We start from the raw sequence: 21,859 nt of genomic DNA on the forward strand, positions 1-21,859 counted from the left end.
TGTCAAATAGACATTTAGAAAATGTCTGTATATGATTTATAATGAATGTAAAACTAACATCTGACAGACGTCTATCAGATGTTTGTACACAGCAGATGCTTTCCAGGTGAAGCGATCTTTAACAGACATCTTGCATCTTTAATGTTTTTGTTCTGCTTTAGTTACTTGAGTAATTATATAGAAAAGAGCTGAGTGAAAAGCCTTGAAAATGATCCTTTTAAATAATGAACACACACACTGTCACTAGTTACTGTGGCGCCATCTTGTGGATAGTTCAAGACATCAGTTCAGTAATGCAAATATAAAAGGGAGAGGAAAAACACCGCATGACTTTGCAGCACCATATGCCATTATGCAAGGATCAAGAATCTAATCGATATCAGATGCAGCCCTGCCGCAGGCATGCAAAGCTTATCTGGGGATGCATACTTGAGCTTTTAAAAGCCTGTGCACGCTCCTCTCTAATGTCTTTGCGTCATATGGCCGATTCTGAGCAATCTGTGCGTCCGCGATGCATCTACATCATCTGCTGTGTTTCCCCAGCAGCATCAGTTTGGGAAGCGCCGCCTCCCTTCGCCGTGACCGCAAATTTGTCTCCTCGCTCATGCCCTAAACGCGTTGCATGCATGCGGCCGGACGCGCGTGATCCGCAGCGGTGAGGCAGACAGCAGCACTCAACATGACCGAGCTGGTGGTGCGGACCCTTCCGTCTCCTTCAGGTGTGCAGGGTCCCGGCCCGGACGCGTATAAAGGATGGCTCTTTAAATGGACCAACTACCTGAAGGGTTACCAGCGCCGGTGGTTTGTCCTGAGCAACGGCCTCCTGTCGTACTACAGGTAACGTTACGCGCGCTGCGTTTGGTTCGATGCGCTCGAGACTCGCGGTGCGCGTGACTTTGCTGTGTCACCCTTTTCACCCGCGGCACATTATTTGACCTTCTTTGGGGTAGGGGTTGTTCAGAAGTTTGAATTAAAAACGTGTTGGCACCTGTGGGCACCACTGACATATTTAAGCACAAGTCTTAGCGGTTCATGCTGCAACAATGCCTCTCCCGTCCTGTTTATAATTAGTAACGGGGACATCTGGAGCATCTAGCCTAGATCAAGTTTCCACCCTTCTTCAAGGGCCTTACTGACAAACTGTAATTAATATACGCAGTGTTTTTATATTTAACCTATACATGCAGGGGGGTCAAAAAAAAAAAAACTGAATGCAAAAATGAACATAAATGTGTTCTTAGCTGCATGAATCCTCAAGTTTGAGTAAAACCTAATTATCATGTTTTCCAGAATGATTTGAGAAGGTTTCAAAGAACTATTGTGCTTCAGTGAAATCTGTCCGTCTGTAAAGTAATTAAATGCTAGGTGTCATAAATTTGCTTTAGTGTTCCTTTGGGACACTCTGAAATAAAAATCCCTGATTTGAATGTGTGTTTTGCATGTTCTGTTTTGAATATTATTAATGTTATTACTCTCACATGATGATTGGTTTTGTACCCTTCAGAGGCATTTTCATCTTTGCAGCTGTAAATGTTAGCTTGCTATACTGCAGTGTAGATTTATTGTGGATTTGATATTAATGATGCTCTGATTCAGCACTCTTGGACAAATCCTGCAGTCATTTTAGTGCAGCCTGCATGATGTATTTGACTGGCAATGCTGATATCTAGTGAGGAGAATAAAATGTAAATAAATATGACAAAATGTTAGGTAATAGCAAATGAGATTAAAATAGCTGAGATATGAGTAAATAAAGTCAAATCAAATATATTTTCCCCCCACACAATAATAATATATTCACTTAGAACAGTAAAATGATGTCAAATTACTTTCTACAATAATTACAATAGCAAATTCAATCAAAATAATAAAAGAATTAAAATAAATAATATTTTTTACCCAATAATTACTTAGGTCACTCATATTAATAAAACAATAAATTATTATTTACTTAGTAATTATTCACAATAACAAATTCACTCATAATAATACAGTAACAAGACATTATTTAACTACTCACAATAATGAAGTCTCACATAATTAAAATATTTTACACAATAATTACTCATTAATATATTCACCCATTATAATAAAATAAAATATTATTTACAGCCTAAATTCAAAAGTATGTTTTATAGCATAACGCTCATAATAATAAAATAATTATAATAAATATTTACTCAATAATTTACAATACCAAATTCACTCAATAATCAAATATTTTTTACACAATAATTATTAACAATAATAAATTCACTGATACAGATAATAAAAGTAAATTAGTTTTTACAGCATGATTACTAACAATAATATATTCATTCATTATAATAAACATGTTATTTACAGCACATTTATCACAATAAAATGCCTAAATTCACTCGTAATAATAAAATAATAATAATAATAAATGTTTACTCAATTATATTTCTAAATTCATTCAATATTTTTTTTTTTTACGCAATCATGACTCACAATAATACATTCTCTCATAATGATAAATAAAAATCTTACAATACTGCTCTCAATTATGAATTCACTCACAAGTATTTGCACAGAAACTGTGCATTAACTAAGGCTGCTGGTAGATTTTTGGGCCTGACACAGTTATGTTGAGCATCTTTGAATGGCTAGTTAATCATTCTGGCTGATCACTATTATAAGAGTGTGTCTGTGATGCTGTAGATCTGTGACTTTCAGCTAGCTGCTTCTAAAACTCACATCAGTGTTTGTGTATATGTAAATGTCTCTTTAGGACTCAAGCAGAAATGGCACACACCTGCCGAGGCACGATTACCTTGGCGACGGTGCACATAGAGGTAGGTGACACCTGTCACTTTGTGCTGACGAGTGGAGGGCGGAGCTACCACCTGAAGGCGTATTCAGAGGGCGAGTGTCAGCGCTGGGTTTCTGCTCTGCAGCAGGCCAAAGCAAACGCCACTCAAATGATGCCACATTCAGGTGAGTGACGGGGCGCAGTGCCCATCAAAAGCATCCAATAATGCAGTTGGTGTGCAGAGCTGTAATTTTGTGGTGGTGGGGGGGACTTTGAAATGTCCTTTTCTGTCTTAATGCACTTAAAGGGATAGCTCACCCAAAAATTAAGATTCTGTCATCATTTACTCACCCTCAAGTAGTTCCAAACCTTTATGAATGTCTTTGTTCTGCGGAACACAAAGGAAGATATTCTGAAGAATGTGGGAAACAGAGCAGTTCTGGGGCACCATTGACTTCCATAGCATTTATTTTTCCTACTATGGAAGTCAATGGTGCCCCAAAACAGCCTGCTTACAAACTTTCTTCAAAATATCTTCCTAGGCTTTTGGATTATTGCAAAAAATAAGCTCTGTGTTCAATCATAGTTCATGAAACTTACACTTTTGTCCATCAAGATAATCTTCACAAAATAATATAACGAATTTTGAAGCCTAAATAAAAGCGCCAGAACTGAAAAGCTAAACTTAGGCGATAAACGAACTACTGCACCACGGTCGCTCGCCTTCAACGTCACCACCACCGCGCTCCCGACAACTCTCTCAAACTTATTTTTAAACAGGATTTACACTGTATATTAAATTTAATCCACGCTACATGAACCTTTTCATATAAACTGGAATAAATAGAAAACTAGACTGAAATGAGACATTAGTAATAAATACAATAGTAACGGTGACTCGAGTTCGAATCCCATCTCATGGTGCTCTCTCCACCCAATGCGTCTGCTCTATGCTGTCCTGTTCGAATAAAAGCATAAACAAGCCCATAAATATATATTTATTTTTTAAACATTTATTTTGAAATCGCGATGAACAGTTCGCATTTTGAGAAAGATATTGTTGTATTCTACTGTGTTTGCATAGGATTGATGGTGAAATGGCGAATTGTAGCATTTGTGAATTCACAATAGTATTATGCTTTATTATCATTTTTAAAAGGATTTAATATTTCATGCAGCCTTGGAAAACGGTCTAATACTGTATTCCATGGATTCTCGTCCTCGACACGGGCAAAATGCAATCAACGATTTTTTGAAATCAAATTGAATTGAGGAGTTGTGACAGCCCTAAATAATGTATTACAAAAAATAACTTATATTGTATGTAAGCAATATATAATAAACAACTGGAATTCCCTTTCTTTAGTGAATAATGAAAATTGCATTCTTTAAGAAAATGCCACTAGGGGGTAGCATTGTTCATGATTTTTTGAAGATGATTTTTTTAAATGAGTTTTAAATGCACAATCATATGCAAAGTAATTATTATTTCCTCATAAACATTATGTATTAAATGTGCTTATTATGTTTGTGTTACATATTTTAATTGTACAAATTGGCTAATTTTACGGCTCCTCCAACATGATTGCATTTACATGAGCCTTTTTTCTTGTACAGTTTGCTTCCAAATGTTATTAATCTGCATACTGCACACCTTCCCATTGGGATGATATCATGTGCTGCTGAATGGAGTGACGAGCGTATAAGCTCCGCCCCCCCATGCAGTTTGGAGAATGTGAGGGGAAAGAGGGAGGGTGAGAAGGAAAACAGGAGCAATAGGGATGGGAGGGAAGCTGGGAAGGTGACTGAGGAGACCGAGAGAGAACGCTACATTTTAACATCATCTTCACTAAATAAGCTTTTCTTGCTTTGTATTTATCAGTGATTCGAGAAAAGGTAGGAAAAATTCTAAATACATATGTTTGTTTGGCATTCATGCAAAAGCATTTGCCTTTTGTCTCAGTAGACAAGCCTGTGTTTTATTTTAGTACTATATGAATTTGGTGGAATAGTCTGGTTTACATATTAATTTAGCTTTAATATCATCTTTAGGTTCTGTATGCTGTGGCTTTTTATGATCAGTTACAGGAATGAGTGTCTCTTAATAGATTCTCTGAAGCACATTGTGGCTACTCTATCAGTCAGTTCACATTTAATATAACATGTTTATGTTTGCATGTGGTCACTTACTCTTTTATGGGATAAACACATTTAGTGCTTCCAGCTTAGTCTCAGGATTTGAATGTTTGACTGCAACAGCACAATATGCTAAACTACATTTTAACATTTTCTGTATTAATGTGAGCAATGCTTGCCTGTGTTCGGTTGTCAAGCTGTTTCTAGGTTGTTGCTAGCAAATTCGTCCAGTTGAGTGTGGTCTGAAAGTTGTGTTGTAAGTGTGAGAAACTTAAAACACGACTCTGTGCAAATCAGATTATCTGTGATGCAAAGTAAGCAGGCTGATGGGACCAATTGGATTGTCAGACAGCCAGTGAACTTAACCATCGCTTGTTTTCGAAGATCCTTCCAGTCTTTTTTGCTGAATCTTGCCTGTTCTGCGATCTGCTGTTAGTTTAGGTGTGGTTATTCAGAGATGAGTTACTCGTGTGTCTCCAGCAGGTCCGAGAAAGGGGATCTTTAATTGATTCTCCAGCGTTGGTGCTTTTCCTCTTATGCCTGCTGAGGTTGAGCGAGCCTCTCTTGCTCTCTCTATTTTCATTCCCCTACAATCCCACCTTCAGGACTCCCTCTGGCTGCAGATGTGGCTCTGTGATGTAAGACGAGGCAGTCGAGCACCTTTGGCAGGAGACGCAGGCACACAATGGCTGTATGTGGGTCATCAGACTGGAGGAGTTCTCATTCTCTCCTCTTTGATTCTGCTCTCTAGAGATCCACACTAATCCACTTTGCCCCGATTGTTTTCTTGGCAAGCAGAAAATTGCAGTCTTTTGCTTGGATTGGGTTGAAGGCGCTTTGGCTTAGATACGGTTTGGGTAAAAAGATTGAAGCTGGCATTTCAGTGATCATGTAATCTTTACAGATGATCCCCACTGTAAAAAAAACTTGCAAAAAGTTCTTCTAACAAATGTAAAAAAGTAGCTAGAACAAAGGTTTTTTTTTTTTTTTATAATAGGAGTCAGTTTATAATTTTGTGTGAACTGAACAAAAAAAGTTGTTTTGTTGACATTACTCGGATATAAACATGTGTTTGTTTCAAATAACTATACAATATGTTGCAAAGACATGCATTATTTTATTATAATGAATGAACTAATTTTCCTTAACCAGCAAAAGTTTAACTAGGTATTGTTTTTTCATGGCTGATAAAATTCAGATTGCTTTTATGCCTAAATTTCCAATCACCAATATCCAGAAAAGATGTTTAATTATTGATTTATTTTTGTTTTCTGATTTTGACACAATAAATAAAACTATTTAAAATGATCTAAATACTAATTATACTAACCACCTAATAAATAAATAAATACAATTACAATGAAAACAAAAAATTAAAACATTTGCATTAATTACTATTTTATTTTGGTTTTATGCTTTTTTCCACAAATGTATTATTATTATTATTATTCAGTAATAATAATTATGAAAATTTGCTATGTAAATGATTGCAAATTAATTTTGGTGTGCTTTATGTCTGTCTAACTGGTAAGCTTATATTAATACATTATTATTAATGTATTATCACTTATCAGTTATTTTGTATTATTAAATATGCAAACAATGCTTAAGTATTTTGTAACAATTTCATATGTTCATCTAGGCTGCATTTATTTGATCATAAATACAGTAAAAACAGTAATATTGTAAAATATTATTGCAATTTAAAATAACTATTTTCTATCTGAAAATATATTTTTTTAAATGTAATGTAATTTATTTCTGTAAAGCAAAGCTGAATTTTCAGTATCATTACTCCAGTGTTCAGAGTCACGTGATCCTTCAGAAATCATTCTAATGTGCTGATTTGATGCTCAAGAAACATTTGTTATCATTATCAATGTTAAAATGGGTTGTGCTGCTTTATATATTGTTGAACTGAGACGCATCTTTTCCAGATATAACATGTTTCATGTGTAACATAGACAGGGACACCTGATGATCTGATCAGGCTGCAGCAGGTCATTTAAAGGTCGTGCTTCTACCCTTTCATCTCCAGTCTCTGATACACAGATTGAGTGAGTTTCAGTTAACAGCGTGCCAGCGTGTGGACTGCTCGTCTCCTCATGTAGCTGCCTCAGGCTCACACAAGCTAGTGCTTCCAAAAATGTCTTTCGCCACACAAGACTCAATCTACAGCCTGTTCTTGTCTGTTTTCCAGTGAGCGATGGCCATGTTGTGTGAGAGAGCAGGCCATTTTTTTTTTCCATTTTCCTTATAGCTTCTAAAAATAGCCATCCTCCCAATTGCGTGGGAGCTTGTTTCCATGGTAACCGTGTTCATTCACAGAAATCTGGTGTTTTGAATGGGTTGCTGGTTATTATGACGCCTCTCTTCACACTCGCTCATGCAGTCACCTACTGCCCACATTCAATTTTGATGTCCTTCAGCTCAATAATGAAATCTAAATCTGGATCTTTCTCCTTCTGATTGCTTGCTTTCTGTTTGAACATGTTATCTCTCTCTCTCTCTTTTTCTCTCTCTCCGATTGCCATCTCCTCCCATTACGGCTTCTGTCCATATCTGTGGTCATTTTTCAGCATCCATTTAAAGCTTGGCTGGAAAATATGCTTGTAATTGAAAAGACCTCCAGAATAGGACAGTTTTAGTTCTCAGCTGTCACGTTTGAGCCCTCCAGCACTGCGTCTGTGTGCGTTTGTGCTATTTATAAAGTTGTTTTAGTTCCGCCTGCAGCGCTGCAGTGACCATCTCTGTTGGCTGCAGAACATCATAACACACAATACATTTAAAGGAATGTGCCATCATTTCTGTTCATCGCTGGAATCATTTTGAATCATGAAAACTGCACAAACAGGAATTTGCTTTGTGTGGAAATATGTGGCAGGGGTTTTCAAATTTGAACGCCAAGTACTCCCAAATATGACCCCTTTATAGGACCCTTTTTCTAAAATATAAACACAGTTATATATTTTGTGGCTCAGTTTTACTGTGTGAAAAAAAAATAGTAGGATAAAGACAACATTCAGAAAGAAAGCAAGCATCATCATTATTATTAAAAAATATTAATAATTATTATTACTTTGACAAATGATAAATTAAAATAGAATATAACATTTTATAGCACTTTTCATGGTAAATATTTATCCAAAGCACTAAAAAAAATTCTCCATAATTTTCCACAGATCCCCTAAAAGTGTGGTTCTCAATCAAGGGGCCACTAGGGGACCAAACTTCCAAAGGTGGGCAGAGGATGACTTTATAATTAATATGATATTAATATATTAAAATAATCTAACTTACAGCATACAATCAAGATGTGAACTGAAATCATATTTCTTTTCCCACCTCAATGACTGTTGATTTTATTGAAGAAATCACAGAATGAATCATTTATGTCCCTAGATCGACAGTCCCACTTTCTGTTAATAATAATTTATAGTTAGTATATATGTGACCCTGGACTACAAAACCAGTCATAAGTAGCAGGTATACTTGTAGCAATAGCCAACGATACATTGTATGGGTTAAAATTATATGGCAAAAATCATTAGGAAATTAAGTAAAGATCATGTTCCATGAAGATATTTTGTAAATTTCCAACCATAAATATACCAAAACTTAATTTTTGATTAGTAATATGCATAGCTAAGAACTTCATTTGGACAACTTTAAAGGCGATTTTCTCAATATTTAGATTTTTTTTGCACCCTCAGATTCCAGATATTGTCCTATCATAACAAACCATACATCAATGGAAAGCTTATTTATTCAGCTTTCGGACGATGAATAAATCTCAACTTCAAAAAATGTACCCTTTTGACTGGTTTTGTGGTCCTGGGTCACATATCAGTTACAATTCTGTTAATATTATTTGGAGGGCCTTTGAATATTATGTTGGACATTGGGGGGCCTTGAAGTGAAACATTTTGATAACCGATGCCCTAGAAAATAGTGTATAAAAAAATGTTGCTTTGGTCCATTAGTGATTTAAAGGCTATACAAATTAATTTGAATGCTAAAAATATTTTGACATTTTCTTAGCTAATAATGCATTTTTTCACAAAGTTTTAGTCACTTCTTTTAGCTTACAATGACAACTTGAATGGTAATCAATACATTTAAAAAATATTTTTAAACAACACAACTTTATAATATCATACTATTCATACAGTGTTAAAATAAAATTACACATGAGCTGAGGGATGGGCTATTTGTTGTGGTAATTGAGAGCATGTCACATGCTGTCAGTGTGCCTTCTTCGGAGTACATGGCGTATTTAAATGGACACAAATGAAATGAGGATGTGCTGGATATATGTTCAACTGTTTGTACTTTTCACATCTCAGTTTTTTTAGCCACTGGACCTTTTTTGTAAATATGTATTGTTAAAGTGCCCCTATTATGGATTATGAAAGGTTCATATTTTGGTTTTGGGAGTCCCCAACAGGTTGATATGCATGCAAGGTCAAAAAACACTTTCATTTCCTTATAATATACATTTATTTTTATCTTATTGGCTCAACGACTCCCAAACGATTTGCTCAACGACTAATTTTTCTAAACCCCTCCTTTGCATGACGATTGGTCGATTTCAGTTGCTGCGTCCCAATTCGCCTACGTATGCTATCCCCTAAAAGTATGTACTCTTTTTGTGAAGAAATGTATGTAGCAGAATAGTAGGCAAGCTTTCAGACATACTACTTCTACGTTAGTAACAGTCCAACTGTGCATCCTGTTTAAACTGCCCTGCCAATCATCTTATCAAAGTTAACATCATCCACATTTCATTTCATTTGATTTCCTACCGTACTGGAGAGAAATAAAGAAGCTTGCCGAGCATTCTCCTTCATGCCGAGAACTCATGTGTTTGCATAATGATGCATTTCAAAGTTAAACACCAAACGTATCATTATAAAAGTTCACAGTGTTGCTGCAGATGAAATATAATGTGGATAACATTAAATAAATATTTTTTCATCAGGTTAGACATTGATTATTTATCACTCAAATCCCTCTCTCTACCTGTTCTTCGGTCGTGCATATCCGCCATGTTTGTAGTTTTTAACACTTTTTATGCGTGTTTGTAGTTCTAATCGAATCTACTCTAGCGGTTAGAGTGTGCATCGATCTGCTCTTCTAATTCTAACCGGAAGTAGTAGACCATCCGGGTATCTTTGGCATACGTTTTTAAACATACTATGATTTGGGACATACTAATTCTATTATCGAATACTATTTAGGACGGATAGTATGCGAATTACGCAGCAAGTGATTGTGAGTGCAGTGCTGCTTTGTGTACAGCCGTTACCGGGGAAACAGCTATATTTAATGCTCCAAAAGAAAGCGGCACCTAGTGGCAAAGAATGAATTTGCATTTTCATTCAGACCAACCCAGGTCTGCGCGCGCAACAAGTGGGCGGGCAATATGCATTTTAAAAACGACTCGTTTCAATGATTCAGAGTCGACTCTTTCTTTTGAGAGACAATAACTTTATACATTTGCAGGATGTTTTCATTCACTTAGAGCTGTGTTACACACTGCATGAAAGGTAATTTTCAGAAATCCATAATAGGGGCGCGTTAACGTTTTGTTGACTTTACCTAGCTACAAGAAGTGCAACCCATTGAAAGGACAGCACTTTTTTTTGTTTTCACTTATGTCAAATTAAAAACAGAGTCGTACTTCACTTATATTTTCTCATTTGGTGTCTATCTCTCCATTTAACTATTCTGCAGATGACTCTGGAGACGAGGGTCCACTAGCACAGCCGGATCGTGCTCTGATCCAGGGGGCGCTCAAGACTCTGGCCAGCAAGCTTGAAGACCTCAGCACCTGCAACGAGCTCATAGGGAAACACGGCACTGCCCTCCAGCGCTCCCTCGGTGAACTGGAGGACCTGCGCGCCCCCAGCGACGGCGTCGATAAACTGAAGACCGTCAACGAGCGAGCCACTCTCTTCCGCATCACTTCCAATGCTATGATCAATGTGAGTTTCAATGGGCGTTCCTGTTAAATTGACTCTGCATTTTAAAAAATACACATTTTATCTTTACAATGACTCAAACTGAATGATGTATTTAAATAATTGGGCTGGTTTTTGGATCAGGCCTGCCAGGACTTTGTGGATCTAGCAGATGCACACAGCCGGCGGTGGCAGCGCGCACTGCAGTATGAGCGAGAACAGCGCCACCACCTGGAGGAGACAATTGAGCAGCTAGCCAAACAACACAACAGTCTGGAGAGAGCCTGGAGAGAATCGCCTAGCACACACAATAGTGAGGCTTTTTGACTGTTTTTTCTTCTGTGGAGCACAAAAAGCAGTGTTTTGTAGATTGTCTAAGCTGCTATTCTTTCTTAAATGAGTGTGAAGAACAAACCATGGCTTCATGCATCAAAAGGTACCATAACAACCTTAAAAGTTGTTCTTTTGACTCACGTGAACTATATTCCAAGTGTTCTGAAGTTTTATGATAATTTTAATGTACACCATTATTTAAATGTTTGGTGTCAGTAAGAAGTTTTTTTTATTTAATTTTTTTATAAAGAATGCATTAAAAGGACAGTAAAGAAATTTAGAATGTTCCCAAAAATGTCTACTTCAAATAAATGCTGTTCATTGAACTTTGTGTTTATCAAAGAATCCTGAAAATAAAATGATCACTGTTTCCAAAAAAAGTATAAGTAGCACAACTGTTTTCAACATTGATGATAATCAGAATATTTTTTGTGCAGCAAATCAGCATATTAGAATAATTTCTTAAGGATCATGTGACACTGAAGACTGGAGTAATGATACTGAAAATTCAGCTTTATATCACAGGAATAAATTACATTTTAAAATATATTCACTTAGAAAACAGCTTTTTCATATTACAATTACTGTATATTCCTTAGTTTGAATGTGTTCACAGTGTTTTGATCGAGTTAATGCAGCCTTGTTGAGCATAAGAGGCTTCTTTAATAAACATTAAAAATGTTTCCGCTCCTATTAACATGTATTAGTGATAAAGGAATAAAATCAATATGTAAAACTATGAATATCATAATATAAATAAGCAAAAAAAAGTAATGGCTTTGTCATGCAAAGCAGCATAACTAAGTATAGATATTTATAAATGTAATGTTATATGCATGTTATTATGCCAGACTTAAAATGCAACACTCAGTTTTATGCAAATGTTATACAATTGTTATGCCTGTCATTACATGAGTTTTTCGCTGTTGATCTTCAGAAGGGGCAGAGGGAACACCGGAGGGAGAATCCAGTGAAGAGAATGAAGACATAGAGTTCTTTGATGCCATGGAAGATTCTCCCGCCTTCATCACAGTGCCTGCAGACGATCACTCACAACACAGGTCCATATATATAAAGAATAAGATCATACGATAGCCAGTGGCTTTCAGTCACAGGTCCAGACATGACAGTCCATTCACTGACCATCTGATGCATATAATGACAAGAGCTTGATAAAATAACAAGCTCAAATTTGATTGACTGGCTGCACGCAGTTTCTGGGAGCCAGAACGCCCAGTTTTCACTTAGTCTAATGTTAGTCTTCACAATTTACACAATTTTTTAGCTATTTCTCTTAATAATAATTCATGTGTTGAGACTGCCGCACTATTAATTGAATATTTTTTTAGGTGTCATCGATTATGGATGCACCTTCTCTTTAAGTGGTGCTTCAAAGCAAAATGAATTGTGGTTTTCATGTCAGTTAGATAGTCTCTCCCTGTATAAGTGCATGGGCAGTTCTTGGCCAAAATAAGTGGATGTTAAATGGAATAATGTTATTGTGAATATTGCACACAACAAATTGTTTTCAGCATCTGTACAGTATTTATCTACTCTGTGCTTGAATAATAAATGATCTTCCCCTACTGTGGCTTGTGAGTACAATACATATTTACAGTAAGAAGCAATTTGATATTTTATCCCTCACTTGTATTTCTGTGGGTGTGTGTGTGTGTGTGTGTGTGTCCTAGACACTTGAGCAGTAATCAGAGCGTAACCAGTGGAAGTTTATCCAGTAATTGGAACCAGGATGACAATGTGAGTTTAGGCTTTTGTTTATTCATAATATATCCAAACAGAACCACACATGCCAAATAGCATTCATCTTTATTAAGACGTTTGTTCACTGTAGCGTTTTCTCTGTGTTTACAGGATGGTTCTGGTAGCTACTTGCGCAGGGGCAGACGCTGTCGTATCCCAGATAAGCCCAACTACTCCCTGAACCTGTGGAGCATCATGAAGAATTGCATTGGAAAGGAGCTCTCGAAGATCCCCATGCCTGTGAGAGGAGCCTCAGAATTTGTGTTATATAGAACTGAGTTATAAGCTATTGGAGATAATGCCCAATGATTGTAAATAAAGAAATAGTTCAACCAAATAAGGAAGATTTGCTGAAAATGTTCTCATCCTCAGGCCATCCAAGATGTAGATGAGTTTATTTCTTCATGGGAATGGATTTGGTTCCTCTGCAGTGAATGGGTGCCTTCAGAATTAGAGTCCAAACAGCTGAATAATACATCACAGTAATCCACACCACTCCAGTCCAAGATGCATGTTTATAATGAACAAATCCATCAGGAGATTAAGTTCAGACTGTTGCTTCTATTTAAAATCCTCTATTCATAATACTGCTTTCTCTGAATCAGGAGAGAAATATGCACCTATCAAAGCACCGTTTACAAGTGAAAACAGTTGTAATATGTGGGTGAATTTTGATGTTAGGGGACAACAGGGGATGGACTTTTTCACTGGAGGAAGCATTATTATGGATTATGGCCGGAAGTTACAGTTTTTATGTTGAAACGGCTAATTGATAGATTTGTTTATTAAAAACACAGATTTTTCCTTCTCAAGATGTTAATTAATGGAGTGGTGTGGATTACTGTGATCAGCTGTTTGGACTCTCATTCTGACGGCACCCATTCAGTGCAGAGGATTCATTGGTGAGCAAGTGATGTGATGCTAAATTGGGTCAATTTAAATTTTTGGGTGAACCTTTAAATTCTCCGAATCTTTATTATCAGCATCTTGACATGGATCTGAATCCTCTCTTCCAGGTGAACTTCAACGAGCCACTATCGATGCTGCAGCGTTTGACAGAGGATCTTGAATATAGTGAGCTCCTGGACCGGGCGGCACGCTGTGACTCCTCTCTGGAGCAGATGTGTCTGGTGGCTGCCTTCTCCGTCTCGTCCTACTCAACTACCGTCCACCGCACAGGGAAACCCTTCAACCCCCTGCTGGGAGAGACCTATGAGCTGGACCGCGTGGAGGAGTACGGATACCGCTCCATCTGTGAACAGGTTTGAAACCACATACTGATTGTGTGTAATTAACAAAAAAAAAAAAATATATATATATATATATATATATATATATATATAAAAAACATATTTTACCTAATTACAGTTAATCCATTACATGTTGTCAGTGATTGAGTGACACACTGATCAGCTCTTTCTCACCCTCTCTCTCAGACAAGTCATCACCCTCCGGCAGCTGCCCACCATGTGATTTCAAAGCGAGGCTGGACCCTGTGGCAGGAGATCACCATCGACAGCAAATTTCGTGGCAAATACATCTCTATCATGCCGCTAGGTGATCCATCATGAGCTATGAGTCACCTTTAGAGCACATTCACATCATTACACACAGACACAGATACAAAATTCATCAGTCATGGCTCCTTTTAGACTAGTAACCAATTTCTAGCTATACGTTAAGTATGCAATCCAGAGTTACCTTTAAACATTGATTGACAGAGCAAATTTTATAATGCATAAAGTTTTTTTATATGTATTTATTTTATATATATAAAAATGTGCAAGTGAATACACACACACACACACACACACATATGTAATATATATTATATAAGTGTCAATATCACTGCAGGGTGCCTTTTGGTGTCCTGTACATAAATAACTCATTTGCCATGATAACTTAACATAAAAATTACTATGAAAGGGTGTGTTATATTAGGCTAAGTGTTTATATTCATAACAAAAGCATTACTTCTAGATTTGTTTTTTAGTTTTGTGTAAGAGGATGTGTGTTATTTTGCCATGTCCCATGCACTGCCCATGCACTTTATATATATATATATATATATAAATCATTAAAAAAAATTGAAAACTCATAGGCTAGTATTAAAAACAACACTGGTTACCTAGATGCAGACTGTCTGTATAGATGTGCCGCTTCCAGGTAAACGTTACTTCAAAGGAAAATTTCATTTGAGAAATGGTTTCTATTTTAGAGCCTTTTATACTGATGTTTATTGCAGGTCTCCCTGCAGCTTCAAGATATTTTTAGAGTGAATCAACCTTGCTTTTATTTCCATGTACATGTTTCTCTTTCTCCTGCTGCTATTTTCTTATAGTGCCTCTCTTTGCTCTCTGCAGGCAACATTCACCTGAAGTTCCACACCAGTGGGAATCATTATGTGTGGAGTAAGGTGAACTCCACTGTGCACAATATAATCGTGGGCAAACTATGGATAGATCAAGTATGTGCACTTTCATACTCTTTTCTCTTGTTTTCAACGTATGACACAATATTAGAATTTTTAAAGAATATCCTGGTTATTTTTCTTCTATTTAATGAAAGAGAATAGGGTGCTGACGAACTCCAAAATGAAATAAAAACATAAAGGTACCATGAACGTGATAAAAAAAGCTCATGCTTATTTTACTATTTTTATATTTATTAATATTTTGAATGAGCTTTTATTTAATATTTTACTTTTCATTTTAATTTCAGTTTTAATTTAAGTTCCATTCATTGTATTATGTGCTTTTGTCTTTTTTAAATATTTCTATTTATTTTTATTTCAGTTGTAATTTTAGTAGTTTTAGTACTTCAATTTAAAATTATTTTATTTCAGTTAGTCACCAGGGCAACATTTCTATTTTTCATTTAAGTTTTTTTATTTCAGCTTTATTTCAATAAAAAAAAAAAAAAAAAATTGTTTAGTTTTAGTGCTATATTCCAAGTCTTTTGAAGCTGTATGATAAATTTGTTTGAGAAACATGTTGAAATTGAAATCATTACTTACTAAATCTTTATTGTGGTGCTCAAATAAAACCATTTGATGTGTTACATCAGATTTGACTGAAGGAAACAAAACGTCATTGGGGTTGGCAGCAACATGAGGGTGATTAAATGATGACAGAATTTTCATTTTTGAGTAAAATTTATATGGTTCGAGTCCTTCCATCTGGTGAGGCATTACTCATCTTCAGCACTCCATCTGTTAGAGAAAAGTCACCACTGACACTGTTCTTCTCCATCTGTCTTCCGCTCCTGTCTTTCCCACTGCAGAGGAAACAGGAAACAATTATTACAGCTCTGGATTGAGTCAGTGGGGAATGCAGTTAAAATTAATTGACCATCAAGGCATGAAATCAAAATAGATCATATTAACTTCCTTCATAAATGTTCAATTCATGTCACTTAACTCTAATCCAAACACCTGCTCTTCATCACCTCAGCTCTGTCATTGATATTGAAGTATGACTCTTTGTCCTGATGCAGTCTGGAGACATTATAATCATGAACCACAGGAACAAGGACAAATGCCACCTCAAATTCTCCCCATACAGCTATTTTTCCAGGGATGTTCCCCGCAAGGTCAGTCTGTCTATCAATCACCTTCATTCAGTCAGAAGGTTTTCCAGCATGTGAAATGTGAGGCTGTGCGCTGCTGCCCTCTGCTGGGCATTAAGTGTAACTACAGGTGTGTGTGTGTGAGTGTGTGTGTGTGTGTGTGTGTGTGTGTGCATGTTTATGTGGTTTGAGGACACAAATTTGTATAATGACATGGGTATGACAGAGGTATTACAATATGAAGGTGGTTTATGAGGACACTGCCTATGTCCCCGTAATTCAAAAGGCTTAAAAAACATACTAAATGGTGTTTTTTTGAAAATCTAAAAATGCACAAAGTCTTCTGTGAGGGCTAAGTTTAGGTGTAGGGTTGGTGTAGGGCAATAGCACACACAGTTTGTTCAGTATAAAAACCATTACGCCTATGGAGAGTCCCCATAAACCACAAAAACCAACATGCTTGTGTGTGTGTGTGTGTGTGTCCTTCTGTGTCGACAGGTAACGGGCGTTGTGATGGACGGCGAAGGCTGTGCCCACTACATTCTTTCTGGAACGTGGGATGATAAAATGGAAAGTGCAAAGATCATAGAGAGCAGCCACGGCTGTGGAGGATCTGAGGGCAAACAGAAAACTGTCTATCAGACTCTACCACCAAAACTACTGTGGAAGAAATACCCTCTGCCGTAAGAGTCATCAGTGTTGGGAAGGTTACTTTGGAAATGTAATAGGTTACAGATTACAAGTTACCCTATTTAAAATGTAATGAGTAGTTCAACTATTTCAGTTACTTTGTTAAATTAATGTAACTGATTACGTTTGATTACTTTTATAAATGTCTAATGTTTTCAATTGTTAATCATTTTCAGGCATGTAAACCAGGCAGGGTTAACCTTACTCAACGCTGATTTTTGTCACTTTCTAAATCCTTGAATTAAGATTATAATCATTTAATTTTAAAGCACAGCCACCATAAAATCAGACATACTTTGAGAAAATTCTGAGGTTAAATACAGATTTGAAACCATAACAAGAAATAGTTTAGTAGCTATGATTCGGTTTTTGAAATCAAATCTTTGCCCAGCTATGACCGGAAACACTGGCATCTAACAATGGCTTGGAAAAACTGTTAATCTTAAAAATAAAGCATATACATAAACCCAAATAGGATCGATCGATCTATCTATCTATCTATCTATCTATCTATCTATCTATCTATCTGTGTGTCTGTCTGTCTGTCTATCCACACTATACTGCCAAAAGTATTAGGTCACCCCCTTCTAATAAACATGTTTGACTACTTTAGTAATTTCTATGAGTACAAATCTTAATGTTTAAGCATATAATGATATTCTAGGGAATTCTAGTGTGCTTCTAATTTTATATCAACAGTTTGGACAGGACCCTTTTCTATTCTAACATGACAGTCTCTGTGTATAAGACACGGTTCAAAAAGACATGATTGATTGAGTCAGTGTGGAAGAACTTGACTGGTCTGCAGAAAGCCAAGTCCTGATCCCAGCTGAACACCTCTGGTGTGACTTTATATGCAGACCTTGAGCCAAAAAGTCATCACCAAACACCAATGACTTGTATAGACACTATTAGGACAAAAGTGTTGGGACACCCCCTTCTTCAGAAGAGAAAAAGGCACTAACAAAACTGGCAACAAAGATTGAAACATAATTCATGTATTTAAAAATTGTATTTCCATCTCTGCTGCAACAGTTTTGGACGTGTCTAAAATGACAGTACCCTTATGTACAAGTCATTGGTGTTTGGTGATGAGTTTTTGGCTCAAGATCTGCATATAAAGTCACACCAGAGGTGTTCAGCTGGGTTCAGGACTTGGCTTTCTGCAGACCAGTCAAGTTCTTCCACACTGACTCAATCAATCATGTCTTTTTGATCCGTGTCTTATACACAGAGGCACTGTCATGTTAGAATAGAAACTTTTTATATTTTCTTTATTTATAATATTTAAATACAAGGCTCAAAATTGCGACCATATTGTTTACATATGCTCCCGAAATTAAAATCAATATATATTTGGGAAAATTTGTGCTATGAAATTGGCTCAGTGCACTGCATTTGCTATATATAAATTGTAGTTGTGGTGCTCCTTATTTTTTGCTGGTGCTCCTAACTTTTTGAAGTTTGGAGTACCAGTGCTACCAAGTAAATAATTTCCTTTTGAGCCCTGATATATTTATATTTAAAAACAAATTCCTAGTAAATTTCTACTCTTTCTTTTTTCTTCTGTAAATCCAGTGAGAATGCAGAGAACATGCATTACTTCTCTTCTTTGGCTTTGACTCTGAATGAGCCGGAGGATGGTGTGGCCCCTACTGACAGCCGCCTAAGGCCCGACCAACGGCTGATGGAGGCAGGCTTGTGGGATGAAGCTAACACTGAGAAACAGCGTCTGGAGGAGCGTCAGAGACTGGAGAGGAGGAAGAGAGAGGCACAGGCCAACCTCGCACTAGAAGAGGGTAAGACAGAGCCTCACACACTCATTGTTTCATATACCTAGTATGCAGTATACATTACAAACATTAGGAAAGTATCTGAATGCAGATGTTGTGTCCTGGATTTGACAGGTAAGGAGGCCGAAAGCCACCAGCCCTTGTGGTTTGAGAAAAGGACTGATACAGAGACAGGTGAGAGCAGCTACAAGTATAAAGGAGGCTACTGGGAAGCCAAAGACAGACAGGACTGGAGTCAGTGCCCTGCCATCTTTTGAAGTCTCTCTTCCATGCCAGGACCAGCTTGCCATTCCAAGTCATCCTGTATTAGGAAAGCTGCTTACCAATGTTTCCCAGATGTGGAATATGCAGATTCCAAGGCACCCATATGTGTATATATATATATATCTTAATTTGATGTGCATTCATGGGGGCATTGAGACACCTGTATTGTAGCAGGGAAAATTCACATTGCATGGAAAACCGTTCTAAGCACAACAGCTGGAGGCACTTTGCAAATGTGACAGAGACAGACGATGATCTGGGGAATGGAACACTTCACCAGGGACACGATTCTTCCTCAAAGCTGATTTATGTCCTGGTTTTTAACTGTTTCAGGTAACCTGTATGATATCCATGAATTATCTACCATTGTGTGATTCAGAGCACATGCTACTTTTGAAGTATGGAGACCGAATGCCCTCAAGACTGTGTTCCTCCATTGCGCTGTAGTGTAGATGAGGTGTTGTGTAGTTTCAATAGTGCACACATGCTCCATAAACAACCTAGATAGAATCCAGATCAGTGAATTGATGTTGCTTTACAAAATAACAATTATTACGGCTTAGATATTTAATGCGAGAATTGGTTTTTAGCTGCCCGTTTAGTTATTTAGCACAAGCGTAATGTAAATGTCATTGTGTAGGTGATGAATTACGGCTTAATGGAAATTCTCCATATAGAGTCATGGCTAAATGTTTGCAAACATGCTATTTATTTAAATAGATCAATTAATAATACTTGCACATTGTTCCATTATATGACTCATCTGCATGCAGTGCAGATTTTTTTTAATAATTATGCAAATTAAGCATGCACTTTAACAGAAATGCTCATATATTTGTTTAACACTCACAGGAAGATACGGTATCAGTTCATATTTTAGGGTGTTTTGCAAACCTTTGGCCTTGACTATATTGTTAACAATTAGCATTTTGTGGTGGCAATAATTTCAGTTTCCAGTATTAGCTGCTAAAGCATATTTACACTTCATACTTCATTCATGCTGCAAGGAACAGTGGTCTGGAATGCTGACCGTAAACTGTAACCATAATAATGAGGATGAAGGCAAACTCATATTTGGGCATTAAAACATTCAGAATATTAACAGACCACTGTTATGAGAGTATACCATGTCAGAACTAAATACATCGTGGACAGTGAAGAGGACTGACCATCTGTGCAAGACAAAAATGACACTTTCCAATGTACACACAGTGTTAACCAGACATATTGATAACCTTAAAAAGCTGATTATTATAACTAGATAAACTGAATAATTATGATGCCGATATGGCAACACTGAGAGTTTCAGTGTTATAAGATGTTGCATTCCAGGGACTCTTGTCTCTCTAAATTTTTCACAAGATGATGTGAATTTGCAGTCTTGGTTGTTAAAATAATCTGAATGTATTACATATAAAAGAAGGATATTAACAATAATTATATGTGCAATATTTCAACGGTTATCAATGGTTGCTTGATGTCTGTTGGTTTGTTTTGTAGCATTTCAGTTCTTATCATGGCCAGAAATTGGCGCCAACGTGCTTGTCTTCGAATAACCGGTTCATAATTTCTCACTTAAAGCAACTCTATGCAGCTTTTTACCTTGAAATATCAGTTTCAAAATAATTCTGAGTCAACTTTAATAAGGCAATAAGGCAAATGGCTTCGGTTTCTTTCCCTTGAGTATGTATTTTTGGTGTGAAAATTTGGCAAAAAGCATTACGGCACCAACAAATGCATGTAAGGTCCTGGAGCCAGGATTCGAACTTGGGACACCCATAACGCAACAACATTGTATGTTGGCGCAGGTGCCCACTAGACTATGGGCACCAACAAATATACAGAATTACATAGAGTTGCTTTGAGCTACATGGTAAATGCAACACAGTATTGTTTTGATCTTCTAGGAGCAATGTAGTCTCCTACCAACAAAAATATGCTGAAATCTACAGGGTGAATATGAAAGAATTGTTTATTTATTTTTACATTATCTCAGTGTTTTGCATTTGCATTTTGAACCAGACAATTTCAGCTGTAGTTGCACTCAAAGCATTTTTTTATTTAACCTTGATAAAATATCTGGATGTTTTGTTCCACATCAATACAAAATAAATGTGACAATATTCTCAATTAATTCTCTTTATAGCACAGTACTGTTGCACACTCCCACTAATGGAAGATCCTTATCCACTGGTTCAGACTTTATCCCAGGCATTTAAATGAATAGTTCACTGAAAATTAAAATTTGTTTGAAAAAAAGTTTGTGGATCATTTGCAGTGAATGGCTGCCATCAGAATGAGATTCCAAATAGCTGATTAAAAACATCACAGTAATCCACATGTCTCCATTCCTGTAGTTAATATCTTATGGAAAGCTGTTTGTTTGTAAGAAACAAATGAACAATTCAAAGAGACAATCAAAATATGACATTTTTTGTTCAGAACTGTTTTGAAATGTACATATTACAAGTCTTTTTTCACTTGAAAAGGCAATATTATGGATTGTAGACTGGACTGGAGTCGGTGTGGATTACTTGTGGATTATAGTGATGTTTTTATCAGCTGTTTGGACTTTGGAC

The 21,859-nt window shown here is 36.6% G+C and overlaps 1 protein-coding gene across 1 annotated transcript; it reads left to right on the top strand.

The window, feature by feature from the left end:
- Positions 1-278: 278 nt before the first annotated feature.
- Positions 279-21,408, top strand: osbp2a (oxysterol binding protein 2a). The gene is made up of 14 exons (XM_079410762.1): positions 279-837; positions 2,753-2,958; positions 10,646-10,896; positions 11,017-11,185; positions 12,143-12,266; positions 12,897-12,963; positions 13,078-13,206; positions 13,983-14,228; positions 14,403-14,523; positions 15,330-15,433; positions 16,462-16,557; positions 17,032-17,216; positions 18,802-19,022; positions 19,131-21,408. The coding sequence occupies exons 1-14, from the start codon at positions 680-682 to the stop codon at positions 19,271-19,273; spliced, it is 2,220 nt and encodes a 739-aa protein (XP_079266888.1). The 5' UTR covers positions 279-679; the 3' UTR covers positions 19,274-21,408.
- Positions 21,409-21,859: the final 451 nt, after the last annotated feature.

The sequence above is a fragment of the Barbus barbus genome (genome assembly GCF_936440315.1).
Source record: "Barbus barbus genome assembly, chromosome: 47".
In the NCBI taxonomy this organism is placed as follows: Eukaryota; Metazoa; Chordata; class Actinopteri; order Cypriniformes; family Cyprinidae; genus Barbus; species Barbus barbus.